Below are 22,615 nucleotides of genomic sequence, written 5' to 3' on the forward strand. Positions count from 1 at the left end.
CAATAATACAATGAAGCACTTTTCCCAGGAAGTGAAAAAGCAATGGAACCTGCTGAAAGAGAGCCTGGATAATCAATTAGAACAGATGGGATGTTGCTTCTCTTCCTAAGGGTCCTGCCTCCCTGCTGATCTCTTCCTTCTTGTTTGCTTTTGATACATGTTTAGGATTAGATGGGTAAGCAGGGAATGATTCACAGAGAACTGAAGGTTAAAATCTATTGACACAGATCATTTAATTGGACTATGGGTATATAGTTCCCTACAAAATACTGGTTTGGGTTTTCTCCATCAATTCTGAACATGAAATCAACTAGTATAGTTTTAATTGTCAAGAAATGTCAAGGGTAAGCTGGGACGAAGTGAGAGAGTGGTATGGACATATATACACTACCAAAGGTAAAACAGATAGCTAGTGGGAAGCAGCCTCATAGCACAGGGAGGTCAGCTCGGTGCTTTGTGACCACCTAGAGGGGTGGGATAGGGAGGGTGGGAGGGAGGGAGATGCAAGAGGGAGGAGATATGGGAACCTATGTATATGTATAACTGATTCACTTTGTTATAAAGCAGAAACTAACACATCACTGTAAAGCAATTATACTCCAATAAAGATGTTAAAAAAAAAGAAATGTCTACTATATTCTTTTGATTCACAAAACTATTTTTTTCTTTTACTTTGTATAATGTTCCCAAACCAAACCATCCAAATACCTCCTTAAGGAAGGCATTAGGTAGTAACATTTTATCTTTGGAAACTTGCAAGTAGTTACTTAAAACATTGTAAATTTCTTCCCCTGTCCTTGAAATGCACCATATAAATATTGCATTTGATCCTTAACTTACACTTCATAAATAATTTATTTCAAAAATGTCCCTCTATAAGACTATCAGTTGCTGAGGTGTTCAGTTTTCAGGGAAAGCATTTATTTACTGCATGGGCCCAGGAAGGCTGGTAAAGACTTGGCTAAAAGCTCCACATGGAGCGAATTATGGTAATTATATTAATGCTCAAATCCATGATGTGCTGTTCAAATCTGTTAAAAGGTTTTGCACTGTAGTGTCCACATTTGATGGGCAATGAGTCCACTGGAAATGTTTAACACTTCATAGGGAGGCTTCCGAGATTCATTTCTCATAGTTCCAAGAACTGCTACGACTGCCCAGAGGTAGCTTCCAGAGGAGTTTCTGAAAGTCCCAACTGAGAGTGCATGTCCTCTTTAACATCCTCCACTTCTGGTTCAGACTGAAACTACAAGTTCAAGTCACCAGAAATGAAAATCAAAGGCAACATCATACAATTAATTTTGATGATTGGCTAAGTTTTAATTCATGTATGGTAATATTCTGGTTAATGATATGGCTCCTTAGGACATCCATTAAAAATCCATTAACAGGCAAAATCTAATAAAATTATTCTGAAATTTTCTGCTAGATTAGCATTATGGACTTTTAATGAATATTTCCTGTAGGTATTGCTCTATTAGCAGAGCTAATATACTAATTAAACATGGGTCTTGGTTTGGAAGGGAGGGGAGCACAAAAAGATGAAAATAATCAGAAAATCAGAGTTGAAGCAGAACCCAAGTCACCTAAGATAACTGCTAAAATCAGTAAACATCACTAGAGCTTTTAAAAGCAAAAAGTGTGGACATCCCAGTACCAGCCACCCGAGTCATTCATTTACCCACTTATTAATCAGAGTAATTTAGCTGCTAAAATGTGCCATGTCTTGTGCTGGGGCCAGAATACAAATGTAAAGAAGTGAAAATCCACAGGTCAAGGAGCTCATAGTCTACAGTAGAATCAAGACATGTAAACAGGTAATCAATGTGTACTATAATAAATCTGCGTTCAACACATCATGGGAATACTCAGGAACAAACAACTAAATTTGAGGGAAAGGGTAGACATATAAATTTTAAAAATCACTTAAACAATGAAGCAATTGAAGTTGAAATTTGTGTTCCAGTAAAATATTAGCTCCTTTTAGGGCCTCCCACAGGGAGGGTTTCAATCCTGACATCATTTATTGGTTCTGCATGTGGTTATAGAAAGTTCTTTATATCTGATTCTCATCTGTAAACAAGGTAACAGTACTTTTGTCACTGGTTTTAAGAATTACATGCAACAAGGTATGTGAAAGCACACAGAAATGTGCTTGAAATATAGAAGGGGAAGAAGGATTAGCATTTATTTGTTGCCTACTATAGACACACAATAAACATTATTCAGAAGTCAATACAGCGAAATGATTAGAGCAGGATTTGGAATCCTCCAAACATGTTTGAATTCTGCTTCTACCATTTGCAAACTGTGCAACCACAGGTTAGACACCCTTCCCCTTTCTGAACCTTGGTTTCTTCAGCTGTAGAACAGGATAAATAAAAATAACTCTGTTACACTGTTTTGAAAATTTAAAAGGATACTGGTTGTAATGCAATAGCATCATGTCTCAGAAACAGTAAACTATTAGTTTTCATTCTACCATTAACTATATCTTTCATAGGCAAGACTATAAAGATATACAGCATTATGACACTTGTCTAAGTTCATACCATCAGTGCTAAAACTAAAACTACCCTTGCTCCCAGTTCAGTGTTTTAGACCCAACTTGCCTGAACCCCTCAATTACAGGACAAGAGTCCCTCCCCTAGTACTCAGTCCTGATGCTTCTTTGTCAAGGCAGGGAGCTCATGGGGAGCCTCCACAACACCAGACTGGGGACTCAGGACTTAGTGGCCCTGCTTTAGCTCTAATGACCAGTGCACTAGTACCTTGGGGTTGTGGTCTAAATTGTGTCCGCCAAGATTCCTATGTTGAAGCTCTAACCCCAGTGTGACTGTATTTGGAGATAAGAGTCAACAAGGAAGTAATTAAGGTTAAATGAGGCCAAAAGGGTGGAGCCCTGATCTGATAGGTTTAGTGTCCTTATAAGAAGAGGCACCAGAGAGCTCTCTTTCTGCACACATACAAAGAAGAGATCACATGAACACACAGCAAGACGCAGCTGCCAACAAGCCAAGAGGAGGCCTCAGAATTAAACTATCTTGTTGGCACCTTGACCTTGGACTTCTCAGCCTCCAGAACCGTGAGAAATAAATTTCTGTTGTTTAAGTCTCTCAGTCTATAGTATGCTGTTATGGCAGCCAGAGCAAACAAAGACACCTGAGATATCTCTTTGCCACCGTTTTCTCTGAACTCTTTCCAATCCGTCTCAATTCAAACAATTGTGCTCAAGTCAAACACATTCTGTCAGTAGATGTTTACCAACATCTTCTATGCCAAGATACTCAAGGGTATGGCAGATACAGTCCCTGCCCTCCAGAAGCTTTTGGTTGAGTATCACTTTGCTGTCTGGCTGCCCATTTCCCCTGCTGGACCTAAGGCACTGTCCAAAACCCCAGTCTGGCTGGCTGGAGTTCTGACCCGCCATCATCTGGTTGGTTCCCTCAGCCCCCAGAATAAAAGACTGACTCTATTCCCCAGTTGCTATCTCAGTTGCTGGCTCCAGATGGTCTGAATACCCAGAATTTTAAAACTAACCACCATATGACTTAAAGTATTAATATTTTTTATACCCTGTGAAGTTATATCCACTCATCAGCTGAGAGCCCATCACACTCTGACTCCTGTCTAGGTGTGGACTATGGATGTTTGTTCCAGTCAAGCTCAAACTGGCTTTGGGTGCTAAATATTGGACTTCTGCTTAATCCTGCTGGAGGCCAGACATACAACCACATCAGTTCCCTCAGGTCCCAGATATCCCAAGGAGGAAGTCTGCTTTGGTAGAAAAGTGTAGAGTCAGAGACCCTAGTCCTACTATTGACCCTACAACTAAACAGCAGACAAAAGAACTGAATCTCAGTTTTCCCATCTGTAAAATGGAAATAGCTAAACAAATAGGTTTGTGAGGGCCAAATGAGATAAATAAAAATCACCTACCAAATCACCGACCAAAGGACTTAGAATGCAGCTGATGACTAATGACTGCTGCTTTGCTTTCTTCCTCCCTTCCCCTGGTCCCAAGCTCCTCCCCTTCTCTACCAGCTCAGATCCTATGACAGTTTCAGTTGAGCCACAGAAAGTCCAGAAGGGTTCTTTCTGCATACTACCCTGGCTCTGTTCTTTACCCTGGATTTAGCTATTAGTAGTTGAACAGACCATGGACAACTGAGCTATGTTGTCCACAGCATAGCAGTATAGATGGTACGTGGATCTTTCATATTTCTATTCTTATATTCTTGCAATCTAAGAGAGTGGTCATGAGGACTCCACCAGAGAAAGGTTGGACTGAAATGACCTACTAAGTGACTTGGTTATCAAGGGGGGTTGAAACTATGGCAGACACTACTAGTTGTTCACTCATATTTTATAGCACAGCTCTCAACTTCTGGCCAGTCACACGAATGGTCACCTGACTGCCTGGCCAATTACCACATTTCTCAGCCACCCCTGCAGCCTAATGAGGCCTCGTTAACAAGTGCCGGTCAAATATATACACTACCAAATGTAAAATAGATAGCTAGTGGGAAGCAGCATAGCACAGGGAGATCAGCTCGGTGCTTTGTGCCCACCTAGAGGGGTGGGACAGGGAAGGTGGGAGGGAGACACAAGAGGGAGGAGATATGGGGATGTATGTATATGTATAGCTGATTCACTTCGTTATACAGCAGAAACTAACACACCACTGTAGAGCAATTATACTCCAATGAAGATGTTAAAAAAAAAAAAAAAAACAAGTGCCAGTCAATAGGATGTGATCAGAAATGATGTGGCCCATTTCCATGTTAGGCTTCCTCCAAAGGAATGTGGATGGATTCTTTTGGTCCTTTATATTCTTCCCACTAACTGGCTGGGAACTGATGAGAAATGAAGCGGCTAATCTGGACCCAAAGTTGGAGGATATGTTATGAGAATGGCAGAGCTGCCTGATAATCACTTACCTCTATTCTACTACATAAAAGGGAAATACTCTGCCATCCTGTTTAATCCGCAGTACTTTTAAATTGTCTCATTACAACCTCCTAGCCTGCACACTAAACAATACAGAAGTACTTCTCTTTAATCAGGTATAATTGCCTACCTGATGACAGCTTACTAGAATCGTAGGTAGTAACTATAAGAAATAAACATCTTTCTGTGACATGAACATGTAAACCTGAAACTTTAACATATCAGCTACCATTATATGTACCTAGTATCTGAATTCTTTTACCAGGTAAATTCCTACCAATCATCCACACCTTTACTACCCAGTTAGTGTCGCATAAAACTGGAAGTCAGGGACCCTACGGCTTTAGTCAGGAACCACTGGCTCACGTTCCAGTTTATGTCTTGCTCCTGATCCTTCCAATTCTGACCTCGTCAATTATTTTTTTCTGTATGGCATTGCCTGGTTCCTTGAACCTAAATCACAAGACATTTTCCTAGGTCTGACTGGAGACAATCCATACACATCCCTTTGATTATGCTATTCCCAGTTGCTCCATGCAAATATCTTCCTCAGTCTAGCCCCACATCTAAGAGTCTACATTTCAAGGCAGCTTTCCATAACTCAGTTCCTATAAGCCCCAATACAAGGGCCTACTAGTCATGGCCTACCCATCATAACTTACTCGCTTCTCTTGGAAAAACAGGGCTGTGTTCCTATATTTTAATTCAGACAAAGACAAACAAAAAATAAACACCAATATATTCATGTCTACATACACATAATCAGAAAAAAATATTTTTTTACCTATTTTGCTGTAATTATCTGCAACCAAGTCTTCCAAACCAACCATCTTCCAGAAACTGTCATCCCAGCCTTTCTCTGCAGAGTACGTCCATTTGCACACCAGGGAGCAGAGAGACCTAAGAAAATGGGAGAGAGAGGTAGAACCAATAATATGAGCCTGGCTTCCTTTATATTTTGCCTAATACTTGTCCAGATATCTGCAATAGTATTGAAAAAGTAGAATAAATTGAAGTAAGTAATTACTCATCCCTGTTTAAATCAAAAGTCCCCACTGACACCTGTTAATGACTGAGAGCATCTTCTTTCTCTTTCAAAAGGGTCCCAGCCCTTGGGCTTCCCTGGTGGTGCAGTGGTTGAGAGTCCGCCTGCCAATGCAGGGGACGCGGGTTTGTGCCCCGGTCTGGGAGGATCCCGCGTGCCACAGAGTGGCTAGGCCCGTGAGCCATGGCCGCTGGGCCTGCGCGTCTGGAGCCTGTGCTCTGCAACGGGAGAGGCCACAGCAGTGAGAGGCCCGCGTACAGCAAAAAAAAAAAAAAAGGTCCCAGCCCTTTATTTAGGTCTGGATCAAACAGTATATATAAATATTTGTATTTATATCTATATTCATATTTGCATGAAATTTGTGAGATAAACGGAAATTACAACAATGACTAGCTACTTGATGATACGGAGCATTATTATTAAGTGTTAGGTGTGAAACTGATAATTGTGGTTATGTTTTGAAAAAGTCTTCTTAGCTAAATGATACATACTGAAACACTGATGTATAAAATGATATATTGGGCTTCCCTGGTGGCGCAGTGGTTGAGAGTCCACCTGCCGATGCAGGGGACACGGGTTCGTGCTTCGGTCCAGGAAGATCCCACATGCCACGGAGCAGCTGGGCCCGTGAGCCATGGCCGTTGAGCCTGCGCATCTGGAGCCTGTGCTCCGCAATGGGAGAGGCCACAGCAGTGAGAGGCCCACGTACCGCAAAAAAAAAAAAAAAAAAAAAAAAAAAAAAAAAAGATATATTATCTGGGATCTGCTTTCAAAGAGCAAGTGAAGGGGAAGTGAATGGTGCTGCAGATGGAACAGAACCAGCCACGGGTTGATGGCTGTAGGGCTGAGGGTGGCTAAATGGGTGTTCGCTATACTTCTCTATTTTGTACAGGTTCAAAATTCTCTATGATAAAAAAGTAAAAAAAAAAGTTCTTGGTATAGATGTGATAACTGCAGTCTAAAGCAATATTTAACAGGAGGAAGACTTGCTTCTGGATGGCGTTTTACTCTCCAGCTTCATTTCTCATCAATTCCCTCTTAGTATTCTATACTCCATCAATAAAGAATCCTTTGCAGCACTCTGACAAGGTCCCATTTTCGAATACTTCTGTGCCTCTGCCCTACTTCTAGGTGCCTGGAAAATTCTTCCCAGCTTCTTCACCCTGATAACTTGAAACACTTCCTTTAGCCTAGACTGAGACCCCAATTCTAGTTTAGATGCTCCTCCTCTGAGATCACAGAGCAGGAATCAAATCTCACACAGACCTTACCACACTATATAATTAACTGTTTCTTTATATATCTTCTTCCCCAGAGTCCCATGCCTTCCAATCTGTTCTCCCTTGTGTCCAGAGCAAACTTCATAAGGTAAAACCCGATGACACCAACCCTTGATTAAAACCCTTCAACTGTTCCTCACTCCCTTCAGGAAAAAGTCCCGTCCTTAGCTGGGCTTGAGCGACCCTCTGTGACATGACCATGCTGACCTCCAGCTTCCTCACTTGCCATCCCCACCCTTGCTTTCTCCATTCTGCAACACTGAACTACTTGAAGTATCCTATAGTGGCCTTGATTGCTCACTTCCCTGTACCTTGAAACCTTTACTCCATTCTGCCCAGAATGTTCTTCCCTGTTATGTGTCTAACTGCTGATTAGCCTTCGTGACTCAGTTCAGACTGCCCCTTTTCAAAAAGCCCCAGTGGAGGGCCAGCTGAGCCCAAAGCCTCTTCTCCAAGTTCAAGGTGGATATACCTGTATCTTAACACTTAGCACAACTATTGCCTTTGCCCCTTTCCTTCAATATCTCTGCCACTAAACCAGCAACTCCTCCAGAGCAAAACCAGCCCTAATGATCTCCACATCACCAGTACCTAGTCCACATTCAGCCGTATGTCAAGCCATGATGAATACGGATTGAATGGAAGCTCTAGAGAATGAATACGGTCTGTCTGCCTCACCACAGGAAAGTGATAAACCTGGGGAACGCTTGCAGTTGTACAGATAAACCAAAACCTACCTATCTCAGAGAGCCAATAGTCTAGGCCTATCTCATTCAGTTATTCACACTGATTCACTCATTCACTCACTTACTTAACACATATTTAGTATTCAGTCGCTATGACTCTGGCACTATGCTAGGCTCTGGGGAACCAGTTATAGGCAAAAGACCTGGTCTACTGCTCTCCTAGAAGCTGACAATTTAATTGAGGAGACAGTGATCAAACAATCACACTAAAATCACATCCTAACAAAAATGTTCTGAAGAGGGCTTCCCTGGTGGCGCAGTGGTTGAGAGTCCACCTGCCGATGCAGGGGACACGGGTTCGTGCCCCGGTCTGGGAGGATCCCACATGCCGCGGAGCGGCTGGGCCTGTGAGCCATGGCCGCTGAGCCTGCACGTCCGGAGCCTGTGCTCCGCAACGGGGGAGGCCACGACAGTGAGAGGCCCGCATACCACAAAAAAAAAAAAATGTTCTGAAGAAAGTAGAGAGAGAAATGAGAACTTTTAGCAGGAGAACCTGGCGGGAGAAAGGGGGAGAAAGTGTCAGGGAGGACTCCACAGAAGAGCTCACATTTTGTGAAACCTAAATGTCTTTTGAAAGCAAACAAATGTTATTTATCAGTATTTTTTTCACACGTGGCATACATGGCAGAACACATTGAGCTAAGTTAAGTGGCACCAATATATTGAAGGAACACTAGTCCCAGTAGAAACTTAATACATATGTGCTAAACCCTTCACCTTATTTAAGCAAAATAATTTTTTGAGGTATAAAGAAAGCAGCCATCTATGCAGCATGTTCTGAAGAATATACAACAGGATAACTCTTCCTAGCACAACGCCTGAAATTCCAACTTTTTAGAAGCTATGATAGCTCACTGGAAAGAACAATGCAATGAAACAAAAGACTGTGTGGAAGGATTGCTTCTAAGGATCGATCCACACAGGACAACTCTTCACTCCCCAAATGCCCCATTCATTTGCAGACTTCTGTGCCTCTATTCTGTACCTTCCATCTTGACTGATTTTTGCTCCTTTTACTCAACCTTGTCTACTTGGAAAACTCTGTGTTGTTCTTATGGTCCAGTTCCAATGTGTCCTCTGCACAAGTTTCCTCACTACCTCCAAGCTAACCTCACGGCTGTCTCCTTTGAAGGAGCATTATAACTTGGAAATGTTTCATTGCAATTCTTAAATGCTGAGGCAGGTTGAGTTCATGGTCCCAAAGTCTTCCGCTCTCTACGTATCCACATACTTTGCCACTTAATTTGCGGTGCTACACCCTCCTCCTCCCAACCTCACACTGTGGGCAGGACCGCCTTTCCTACCTTTAGACTTTGGATTCCATCATGTGACTGGATTTGGCCAAAGTAGTGAGGCAGAAGTGACTGCATTCCAGTTTCAAGTCTAAGCTTCAAGATACATTATGTGTTTCTGCTTGCTCTCTTGAACTTCTGAGAGGATCACTCAGGGTTAGCCCATTGGTCCCAGGAGGAGGATAAGAGGTGTGTGGGGCAGAGCACTGAGCATCAAGCCCGACCTGGATCACACATCTCCACAGAGCCAAGACTGGAGGGACGGAGTCCAGCTGAGAACAGAACCACCCCACAGAGCACAGCCTAAATGACCTGTGAGTCAAATAAACGATTACTGTGTTGAACTACGGAGCATTGGTTGTGGTTTATAACAGAGCAATAGTTAAACAGCTCAACACTTCACAGTATAACTAAGCTATTCCAGATAGACGCTCCCTCCCCACCCCCAGTAAGGGCAAGGAGAGGGATGTCCAGTTCTCACAGCAAGTTAGAATAAGTGGCCAGAGAGTATGCTTGGAGTGAAAGTGACCAAACCCAGAAGGCAGGAAGTTTTACAGCTGCAGATGCCTCTGGTAAGTCCCTCCTGCATTAGGGTTATTCAGACACTAGGAGTGTCCCTCCCATGTAGGTCTCTTTAAATCAACTCTTGGGTAATATGGATATACGAGAGCAGCACAACTGGCAATACTCAGAGAGTACATCTGAGGTCACAGGTTCTCCAGAAACCTTCAGCAGAGAGAGAGCAAGTACAGGACTTCGTCTTGTTGGTAAGTAAAGGCAAGCTAGCAGCAGCAGAACAAAAGGTTTGCCTCCCTCTGAGGCTTCTATTAGGACCACTGTTGTCATTCCCTCAGGTGTTTTTTGTTTTTGTTTTGTGGTACGCGGGCCTCTCACTGCTGTGGCCTCTCCCGTTGTGGAGCACAGGCTCCGGATGAGCAGGCTCAGCGGCCACGGCTCACGGGCCCAGCTGCTCCGCGGCATGCGGGATCCTCCCGGACCGGGATACGAACCTGTGTCCCCTGCATCGGCAGGCGGACTCTCAACCACTGCGCCACCAGGGAAGCCCTCTCTCAGGTGTTTTAGTGAATAACCTGCACTCTCCGGATAGCTATTCACCCTCAGGCAAGCTGACCTATCAGCCTGTGTGTGTGTGTGTTCACGTGCACCTACATTCTTGTGTGTGAGAGCATGGGTGGGAGGAGTGATTTGTAGGATCAGAATTCAAGATAGGAGCCCAAAAAAGACAGGGGTTATCCTAGCAGGGTGAATTGTTTCAAAGCTTGGCAGCAGGAAAGGAGAGCTGAGTCCACCCAGGGAAAAGGGTCATTCACTATTTGTTCCCTGCCAGCAAGAAGGCCAGGGCAGAAACTGCTGTACCTTTCACTGCTTTCAGATTTGTTAATGTCAGAGACTATAAAAGCCTATAGCCTATATGAGAGTCAAAAGAACATAAACTAAGGAGTAGGCAAAACAAAAATAATACCCAACTTAGGGGACTAGTTTACCTGAGAGAGAAGGTCATACAGAACACCTCTAAGAGGAAGGTCTCAGTGAGGTAGAAATGATGAAAACAATTGGAAGAGAACACCAATAATGAAAGCAATGAGAAATCAGAAGGCAGCATGAAAGATTCTGAATTAAAAACACTAACTTGCAATTTTATTAAAAATTTCTGTAGGAGAATTAAAAAAACAAAACAAAACAAAACACTGGCACTGTTAAAAATTGAATTAATGATCTGGAAGACCAAGTGAATGAAATATCTTACTACCTGTAACAAAGAGACAAAGGAATAATGAGGGAATAAATAAGAGGCTTGGAGGGCAGATCTGGCAGCCTAACATGAGAATAACAGGGATTCCAGAAGGGATTTTTAAAGAAGAGGAAAAGAAAAAAAAGAAAAGATGAAGGAGATGTTCTAATTAAACAAATACAGTACTAGTATTTATTTATTTATTTATTTATTTATCTATCGATCGATCGATTTATTTATTTATTTATTTATACTGGCTGAAGCAAGATTTAAGTCTGCAGTGAAAAGTCTCATTAAGTCCAGGAAGTGAATCCAGGAAATACTTGAAGTTCAAGCATAAACAGAAAATTATACAAGCTTCCAGGCAGAAAAAATAAGTTACTTACACAGGCAAGAGATTTAGCCTAGCTAAGGAATTCTCATCTACAACTCTGGAATGTAGAAGACAGTGGGAAAATGTACAGACCATTAAGAAAAATGATCCAAAAATCCTATATCTAGAAAAAAATATTATTCAGCTGTTGGGGAAAGGAAAAGATTTTCAACGTGCAAGGATTCAAAAGTAAACTTCCCATATACGTTCTCCGAGGACAATACTTGAGAAAGAACATAACCAAAAAACAATTGCTTCTGAGCAGCTATCTCAACAGAGAGGAAATCAAAGACTAGAGGAAGCAGTGGTGGTGAACCCTGATATTAATTCATATTCTCTCTCTCTCTCTCTCCATAGTGTGTGTACATACATATATATACATACACATGTATATATGGGTACATACATATTTAAATCTAAATAGATGATGATCATGTAAACAGGAATTTGTAATATTAAGCTTTCTTGAAACACAACAGGTATGCTATATTAGAAGGAAAATCTAATGATAGCCTGGAACTGAAAATATTAAGTTAGCAAAACATCAAAGTCAGACATTGGACAAGGGGTACGCAGGAAAAGGACTTTGTATGTGTGGGCAGACATAAGTTTAATGTTGGTTGTAAGAAATGATAGGGTAATCACTAATGGAAAAAAAAAAAGCTTAGCAGAATGCTCAAATTAACAAGCAATAAAAAGGTAATAAAGAGAGAATTAACAGTGAAACCAAACTAAACCAATTAAAATAAAGAGAGCAAGTAATGTAATATAAACAGAAAACAAAAATAAAATATAAAGAATAAAATCAATTATTTCAGTTATTAAAACAAATGTGAATGAGCTGAATTCTACAACTGGTTGAAAGATAATAATCACACTGGGGTTAAAATTAAGGGATATCTTGCTTACAATACAGGTTTCAAAAAATGTGATAAAGAGGTTTTGCTTTTTCATTTAAAAAAAGGGCAGCAAAGAAATGGCAAATACAAATTTTTAAAAATATGACAACATAAATATCCGAGTAGAATACAAGATCAAAAATATTAGCAAAACAAAGAGGATGACTCAAATGACTAAATGCTCAAAGAAGAATATTACCATTCGTTTAATTTTATGAACTGAACAACATAATGTGAAACATAAAATAAGAGTTCTTAGAAATAAAAAAAGGCACTTGAAAAGAGAGACAATTTATTTAAAGATTTTATTATTCTTTGAGTATTTGAAGAAACAGGTAAACCAAAAGAATAATACTGCTATTATTGAAGGATTAAAAGACTCCAATGCAGTCAACAAACTCAATTCTATATATTCATATGGGGGAGAGAAAGGAAGAATGGTTTACAATACAAGCAGAGACCAGATGGGTAAAGTGGTATTTCACAAAGAAATTTAGAGGTTTAAAATATTTTACTGGAAAAGAAAGATGTCTGAAAATTAATAACCTAAGAAGGTAACATAAGAAACTATGAAAAACAGTAATAGATTAAACTGAAAGGAAGATCAAAAAGGAGGAGTAAAGATAAAAGCAGATGAAAGACATAAAATAGCAAGATAAACTTCAGGGAATCAACAGAGCCAAAACACGGTTCTAAGAAAAGACAAATGAAACAGAAAAGCCTCTGGTAAAAACTGAGGAAGAAAAAAGAAGAGAAGGTAAAAGTAACAAATATCATGAATGGAAATGGGGGCTATAACTGCAGATAAAGCAGACATTAACAGGAAGAATAAAGGAATTACATGAATAACATTATGCTAGTAAACTTGAAAAGTTAGATGAAATAGACAGCTTAATAGAAAAACAGAACTTATCACAACTGACTCAAAAACACAGGAAACCTTAATAAATTTATTACCATGAAAGAAATTGAGTCAGCAGTTAAAAATCACTGCTCAAATAAAACTTCAAGCCCAGATAGTTGTACTGGAAAGTTCTAACAAACGTTCAAGGAACAGAGTGCTCTAAAATATTTCAGAATCTAGAAAAAGAAGGAATGTTCCCCAAGTTAATATAAAGGTAGGATAACTATGTTACAAAAACGAAGCAGAGATAAGAAACAAAAATCAGAGGCCGTTCTCACATTATGAATGAGAACATAAAAATTCTAAATAAGACATAACCAAATTTAATGTAAAAATGTGGAAAAAATACATCAAGAACAACATTCAAGAATGTTTTAATAACAGAAGATATATGGATGTATTTTACCACAGTATTTTATTGAGAGAGAAAAATGATCAACTCATATTGAAGAATAGAAAATATTTGAAGTTAAATGCCACATCAAGACAGAAACTCGGGCTTCCCTGGTGGCATAGTGGTTGAGAGTCCACAGAGTCCGCTGCAGAGTCCAATGCAGGGGACACGGGTTCGTGCCCCGGTCCGGGAAGATCCCACATGCCGCGGAGCAGCTGGGCCTGTGAGCCATGGCCGCTGAGCCTGTGTGTCTGGAGCCTGTGCTCCGCAACAGGAGAGGCCACAACAGTGAGAGGCCCGCATACTGCAAAGAAAAGAAACAGACAGAAACTCACTAAAGTGGGAATAACAGAAGCTTCTGCTTCTAAACATGATGGAGTAACAGAGACTGGATTTTACCCCCCTGCCTTAAATAACTAGAAAAGTCCAAGTAAACATAAGAAGCAATTGTTTTCAGACTTTGTACAAGTGGCAGCACAGGTCTGTGATCCCTGAGAGAAGGAAACAATGGGGTTAGCCCTAAGATGGTGCTGGCTTTCTGCCTGGGAGCACACACCAGACCACAAAGCAGAAAGAGGGATGCCAGGGAAAACACAGCAGTATCATGAAGCTAAGGGGACTGAGATCAGAATCCAGGGAATTTAAGGTAGCTGGAAGCACAGACTTCCTAAGAGGAGGTAGCAATGCAGAAAGAGGGCCCTGAAAATTTGCACAAGTGTCCCATGAACTCTTTGCTGACTACTGAAATGTAGATATGCACACTGACACTCCGTGAGGTCTGATGAAGGAGTGACTGGAAATCTAAGAGCAGAACAGTTCTGAGTTCATGAAGAGCTAGGAGTCACTTGAGTTACTAAAATTAAGAGTGGAACATCCTCACCGATCACTTGAGACATTCAGTGGAGACCCCAAAAGACACATGCCTTAGCAGTGTGACTACACTACCTGCACTAACAAAGTTTAAAAAGAAGTCTACAAAGGATAAAACTAAGCCCAAAGTACATTAATAGCCTCCCATGCAAAGTAGCTCAACAATCCTTAAAAGAAGCCAATAAAATCCAGACACTCACAACATAAAATTGACCCTGTTAGCATCTAATAAAAAATATTTGGGGGACTGGTTCAAGATGGCAGAGTAGAAGGACATGCACTCACTTCCTCTTGCAAGAGCACTGGAATCACAACTAACTGATGAACATTCATCGACTGGAAGACACTGGAACTCACCAAAAAAGATACCCCACATCCAAAGACAAGGGAGAAGCTGCAGTGAGATGGTAGGAGGGGCACAATCACAATAAAATCAAATCTCATAACCGCTGGGTGGGTGACTCACAAACTGGAGAACACTTATACCACAGAAGTCCACCCACCGGACTGAAGTTTCTGAGCCCCATGTCAGGCTTCCCAACCTGGGGATCTGGCAATGGGAGGAGTAATTCCTAGAGAATCAGACTTTGAAGGCTAGCAGGATTTGACTGAAAGACTTTGACAAGACTGGGGGAAACGGAGACTCCACTCTTGGAGGGTACACACAAAATAGTGAGCATATGAGGACCCAGGGAAAGGAGCAGTGACCCACTAGGATACTGAACCAGACCTACCTGCTAATATTGGAGGGTCTGCTGCAGAGGTGGGGGGGTGGCTGTGGCTCACTGTGGGGACAAGGACACTGGCAGCAGAAGTTCTGGGAAGTACTGCTTGGTGTGAGCCCTCCCAGAGTCTGCCATTAGCCCCACCAAAGAGCAGGGTAGGTCCCAGTGCTGGGTCACCTCAGGCCAAACAACCAACAGGGAGGGAACCCAGCCCCACCTATCATCAGACAAGCAGATTAAAGTTTTACTGAGCTCTGCCCACCAGAGCAACACCCAACGCTACCCACCACCAGTATCCCCCATCAGGAAGCTTCCACACGCCTCTTAGATAGCCTCATCCAACACAGGGCACACAGCAGAAGCAAGAAGAACTAAAATTCTGGAGCCTGTGGAACAAAAACTACATTCACAGAAAGAGAGACAAGATGAAAAGGCAGAGGACTTTGTACCAGGTGAAAGAACAAGATAAAACCCCAGAAAAACACCTAAATGAAGTGGAGATAGGCAACATTCCAGAAAATGAATTCAGAATAATAACAGTGAAGATGATCCAGAACCTCAGAAAAAGAATGAAGGCAAAGATCTAGAAGATGCAAGGAATGTTTAACAAAGACCTAGAAGAATTAAAGAACAAACAAACAGAGATGAACAATACAATAACTGAAATGAAAAATACACTAGAAGGAATCAATAGCAGACTAACTGAGGCAGAAGAACAGATAAGTGACCTGGAAGGCAGAATGGTGGAAATCACTGCCACAGAACAGAATAAAGAAAAAGAATGAAAAGAAATGAAGACAGCCTAAGAGACTTCTGGGACAACATTAAACGCATCAACATTCACATTATAGGGGTCCCAGAAGGAGAAGAGAGAGAGAAATGACCTGAGAAAATATTTAAACAGAAAACTTCCCTAACATGGGAAAGTTGAACACTTTCCCTAACATGGGAAAGAAAATAGCCACCCAAGTCCAGGAAACACAGAGAGTCTCAGCCAGGATAAACCCAAGGAGAAACACACTGAGACACACAGTAATCAAACTGAGAAAAATGAAAGACAAAGAAAAATTATTGAAAGAAGCAAGAGAAAAGCGGCAAATAATATAAAAGGGAACTCCCATAAGGTTAACAGCTGGTTTCTCAGCAGAAACTCTACAAGTCAGAAGCAAATGGCATGATATATTCAAAGTGATGAAAGGGAAGAACCTACAACCAAGATTACCCTAGCCAGCAAGGATCTCATTCAGATTCGGCAGAGAAATCAAAAGCTTTACAGACAATCAAAAGGTAAGACAAGTCAGCACCACCAAATCAGTTCTACAACAAATGGTAAAGGAACTTCTCAAAGTGGGAAACACAAGAAAATGACATACAAAAACAAACCCAAAACAATTAAGAAAATGGTAACAAGAACATACATATCGATAATTACCTTAAATGTGAATGGATTTAATGTTCCAACCGAAAGACACAGGCTCGATGAATGGATACAAAAACAAGACCCCTATATATGCTGTCTACAAGAGACCCACTTCAGACCTAGGGACACATACAGACTGAAAGTGAGGGGATGGAAAAAGATATTCCATGCAAATGGAAATCAAAAGAAAGCAGGAGTAGCAATACTCATATCAGATAAAATAGACTTTAAAATAAAGAATGTTACAAGAGACAAGGAAGGACACTATATAATGATCAAGGGATCAATCCAAGAAAATATAACAATTATAAATATATATCAACCCAACACAGGAGCACCTCATTACCTAAGGCAAATGCTAACAGCTATAAAAGAGGAAATCCACAGTAACACAATAATAGTGGGGGACTTTTTAACACCTCACTGACACCAATGGACAGATCATCCAGACAAAAAATTAATAAGGAAACACAAGCTTTTAATGACACAATAGGCCAGATAGATTTAATTGATATTTATAGGATATTCCATCCAAAAACAGCAGATTACACTTTCTTCTCAAGTGCACATGGAACATTCTCCAGGATAGATCACATCTTGGGTCACAAATCAAGCAAATCACAATCGGTAAATTTAAGAAAATTTAAATCATATCAGGCATCTTTTCTGACCACAGTGCTTTGAGATTAGAAATCAATCACAGGGAAAAATACGTAAACAACACAAACACATGGAGGCTAAACAATACATTACTAAATAACCAAGAGATCACTGAAGAAATCAAAGATGAAATAAAAAAATACCTAGAGACAAGCTACAATGAAAATACGATGATCCAAAACCTATGGAATGCAGCAAAAGCAGTTCTAAGAGGGAAGTTTATAGCTATAAAAGTCTACCTCAAGAAACAAGAAAAATCTCAAATAAACAATCTAACCTTACACCTAAAGAAACTAGAGAAAGAAGAACAAACAAAACCCAAAGTTAGTACAAGGAAAGAAATCATAAAGATCAGACCAGAAATAAATGAAATAGAAACAAAGAAAACAATAGCAAAGATCAATAAAACTAAAAGCTGGTTCTTTGAGAAGATAAACAAAATTGATAAACCATTAGCCAGACTCAACAAGAAAAAGAGGGAGAGGACCTCAAATCAATAAAATTAGACATGAAAAAAGAGAAGTTACAACAGACACCGCAGAAATCCAAAGCACCATAAGAGATTACTATAAGCAACTCTATGCCAATAAAATGGACAACCTGGAAGAAATAGACAAACTCCTAGAAAGGAAGAAATAGAAAATATGTACAGACCAATCACAAGTAATAAAATTGAAATTAAAAATCTTCCAACAAACAAAAGCCGAGGACCAGAGGGCTTCACAGGTGAATTCTATCAAACATTTAGAGAAGAGCTAACAACTACCCTTCTCAAACTCTTCCATAATATAGCAGAGGGAGGAACACTCCCAAACTCATTCTATGAGGCCACCATCACCCTGATACCTAAATCAGACAAAGATGTCACAAAGAAAGAAAACTACAGGCAGTATCACTGATGAACAAAGATGCAAAAATCCTCAAGAAAATACTAGCAAACAGAATCCAACAGCACATTAAAAGGATCATACACCATGATCCAGTTAGATTTATTCCAAGAATTCAAAGATTCTTCAATATATGCAAATCAATGTGATAAACCATATTAACAAATTGAAGGAAAAAAAATATGATAATCTCAAAAGATGCAGAAAAAGTTTTCAACAAAAGTCAACACCCGTTTATGATAAAAACCCTCCAGAAAGTAGGCACAGAGGGAACTTACCTCAACATAATAAAGGCCACATATGACAAACCCACAGCCAACATCGTTCTCAATGGTGAAAAACTGAAATCATTTCCTCTAACACAGGAACAAGACAAGGTTGTCCACTCTCACCACTATTATTCAACATAGTTTTGCAAGTTTTAGGCACAACAATCAGAGAAGAGAAAGAAATAAAATGAATCCAAATCAGTAAAGAAGTAAAGCTGTCACTGTATGCAGATGACATGATACTATACACAGAGAATCCTAAAGATGCCACCAGAAAACTACTAGAGGTAATCAATGAATTTGGTAAGGTAGCAGGATACAAAATTAAGGCACAGAAATCCCTTGCATTCCAACACTCTAATGATGAAAAATCTGAAAGAGAAATTAAGGAAACACTCCCATTTACCATTGCAAAAAAAAGAATAAAATATCTGGGAATAAACCTACCTAAGGAGAAAAAAGAACTGTATGCAGAAAGCTATAAAACACTGCTAAAAGAAATGAAAGATGATACAGACAGATGGAGAGATATACCATGTTCTTGCATTGGAAGAATCATAATTGTGAAAATGACTATACTACCCAAGCAATCTACACATTCAGTGCAATCACTATCAAACAAACAATGGCATTTTTCACAGAACTAGAACAAAAAATTTCACAATTTGTATGGAAACATGAAAGACCCCCAATAGCCAAAGCAATCTTGAGAAAGAAAAACGGAGCTGGAGGAATCAGGCTCCCAGACTTCAGACTATACTACAAAGCTACAGTAATCAAGACAGTATGGTACTGGCACAAAAACAGAAAGATAGATCAATGGAACAGGATAGAAAGCTCAGAGTTAAACCCACACACATATGGTCACCTTATTTTTGAAAAAGGAGGCAAAAATATACAGTGGAGAAAAGATAGTCTCTTCAATAAGTGATGCTGGGAAAACTGGACAGCTACATGTAAAAGAAGGAAATTAGAACACTCCCTAACACCATACACAAAAATAAACTCAAAATGGATTAAAGACCTAAATGTAAGGCCAGACACTATTCAAACTCTTAGAGGAAAACATAGGCAGAACGCTCTATGACATAAATCACAGCAAGATCCTTTTTGACCCACCTCCTAGAGAAATGGAAATAAAAAAAATAAACAAATGGGACCTAATGAAACTTAAAAGCTTTTGCACAGCAAAGGAAACCATAAACAAGACCAAAAGACAACCCTCAGAATGGGAGAAAATATTTGCAAATGAAGCAGCTGACAAAGGGTTAATCTCCAAAATTCGCAAGCAGCTCATGAAGCTCAATAACAAAAAAACAAACAACCCAATCCAAAAATGGGCAGAAGACCTAAATAGACATTTCTCCAAAGAAGATATACAGATTGCCAACAAACACGTGAAACGATGCTCAACATCACTAATCATTAGAGAAATGCAAATCAAAACTACAATGAGGTATCATCTCACACCAGTCAGAATGGCCATATCAAAAAATCTACAGACAATAAATGCTGGGGAGGGTATGGAGAGAGGGGAACCCTCTTGCACTGTTGGTGGGGATGTAAACTGATACAGCCACTATGGAGAATGGTATGGAGGTTCCTTAAAAAACTAAAAATAGAGCTACCATACGACCCAATAATCCCACTACTGGGCATATACCCTGAGAAAACCATCATTCAAAAAGAGTCATGTCCCACAATGTTCACTGCACCTCTATTTACAATAGCCAGGACATGGAAGCAGCTTAAGTCTCCATCAACAGATGAATGGATAAAGAAGATGTGGCACATATATAAAATGGAATATTACTCAGCCATAAAAAGAAACGAAACTGAGTTATTTGTAGTGAGGTGGATGGACCTAGAGTCTGTTATACAGAGTGAAGTAAGTCAGAAAGAGAAAAACAAATACCATATGCTAATACATATATATGGAATCTAAAAGAAAATGGTTATGAAGAACCTAGGGGCAGGACAGGAATAAAGACGCAGATGTAGAGAACGGACTTGAGGACATGGGGAGGGGGAAGGGTAAGCTGGGACGAAGTGAGAGAGTGGCATGGACATATATACACTACCAAATGTAAAACAGATAGCTAGTGGGAAGCAGCCGCATAGCACAGGGAGATCAGCTCAGTGCTTTGTGACCACCTAGAGGGGTGGGATAGGGAGAGTGGGAGGGAGATGCAAGAGGGAGGAGATATGGGGATATATGTATATGTATAGCTGATTCAGTTTGTTATAAAGCAGAAACTAATGCACCACTGTAAAGCAATTATAGTCCAATAAGGATGTTAAAAAAAAAAATCTTCCAACACACAGAAGTCCAGGACCAGAAGGCTTTACAGGTGAATTCTATCAAACATTTAAAGAAGAGTTAACACTCATCCATCTCAAACTCTTCCAAAAAGGTTCTGAGGAAGGAACACTCCCAAACTCATTCTACCAGGCCACCAACACCCTGACACCAAAACCAGACAGAGGTACTACAGAAAAAGAAAATTACAGACCAATATCACTGATCAATATAGATGGATAAATCCTCAACAAAACACTAGCAAACATAATCCAACAACACATTAAAGGGATCATACACCATGATCAAGTGGGATTTATCCCACAGATGCAAGGAATCTTCAATATATGCAAATCAATCAATGTGATACACCATATTAACAAACTGAAGAATAAAAACCATATGAGCACCTCAGTAGATGCAGAAAAAGCTTTTGACAAAATTCAAATCAACACCCATTTATGATAAAAACTCTCCAGAAAGTAGGCATAGAGGGAACCTACCTCAACATATAAAGCCCATATATGACAAACCCACAGCAAACAGCATTCTCAATGATGAAAAACTGAAAGCATTTCCTCTAAGATGAGGAAGAGGACAAGGATGTCCACTCTCACCACTATTATTCAACATAGTTTTGGAAGCCCTAGCCACGGCAATCAGAGAAGAGAAAGAAATAAAAGGAATACAAATTGGAAAAGAAGAATTATAACCGTCACTGTTTGCAGATGACATGATACTATACATAGAGAATCCTAAAGACGCCACCAGAGACCTACTAGAGTTAATCAATGAATTTGGTAATGTAGCAGGATACAAAATTAATGCACAGAAATCTCTTGCATTCCTATATGCTAACAGTGAAAGATAAAAAAGAGAAATTAAGGAAACAATCCCATTCACCACTGCAACAAAAAGAATAAAATACCTGGGAATAAACCTACCTAAGGAGGTAAAAGACCTGTACTAAGAAAACTATACAACGCTGATGAACGAAATCAAAGATGACACAAACAGATGCAGAGATATACCATGTTCTTGGATTGAAAGAATCAATATTGTGAAAATGACTATGCTACCCAAAGCAATCTACAGATTCAATGCAATCCCTATCAAATAACCAGTGGCATTTTTTACAGAACTAGAACAAAAAAAATCTTAAAATTTGTATGGGGACACAAAAGACTGTGAAAAGCCAGAGCAATCTTGGAGAGAAAAAACAGAGCTAGAGGAATCAGACTCCCTGACTTCACACTATACGACAAAGCTACAGGTAATCAAGACAAAATGGTACTGGCACAAAAACAGAAATGTAGATCAACAGAACAGGATAGAGAGCCCAGAGATAAACCCACGCACCTGTGGTCAACTAATCTACGACAAAGGAGGCAAGGATATACAATGGACAAAAGACAGTCTCTTCAATAAGTGATGCTGGGAAAACTGGACAGCTACATGCAAAAGAATGAAATTAAAACACTCCCTAACACCATGCACAAAAATAAACTCAAGATGGATTAATGACCTAAATGTAAGACCAGACACTATAAAAGTCTTAAGAGGAAAACATAGGAAGAACATTCTTTGACATAAATCACAGCAAGAATTTTTTTGACCCACCTCCTAGAGTAATGGCAAGAAAAACAAAAATAAACAAATGGGACCTAATGAAACTTAAAAGCTTTTGCACAGAAAAGGAAACTACAAACAAGATAAAAAGACAACCCTCAGTATGGGACAAAATATTTGCAAATGAATCAATGGACAGAGGATTAATCTCCAAAATATATAAACAGCTCATGCAGCTCAATATTAAAAAAAAAACCCAATCAAAAAATGGGCAGAAGAC

At 39.9% G+C, this 22,615-nt stretch overlaps 1 protein-coding gene across 7 annotated transcripts in view; it reads right to left on the reverse strand.

Moving 5' to 3' along the window:
• The window catches only part of FGGY (FGGY carbohydrate kinase domain containing), a 426,675-nt gene that overhangs the window by 258,475 nt on the left and 145,585 nt on the right, over positions 1–22,615 (reverse strand). For all 7 annotated transcript variants that reach the window (XR_014015075.1, XM_081224383.1, XM_081224384.1 and 4 more), the window contains exon 6: positions 5,735–5,850. Coding sequence is in view for 6 of the 7 variants with exons in the window: in XM_081224383.1 (XP_081080509.1) it covers positions 5,735–5,850 (116 nt within the window). In the remaining variant the exon portion in view is untranslated. The remainder of the gene's footprint in view (positions 1–5,734; positions 5,851–22,615) is intronic.

This window comes from Mesoplodon bidens, assembly GCF_964165515.1.
Source record: "Mesoplodon bidens genome assembly, chromosome: 2".
Taxonomy (NCBI): Eukaryota; Metazoa; Chordata; class Mammalia; order Artiodactyla; family Ziphiidae; genus Mesoplodon; species Mesoplodon bidens.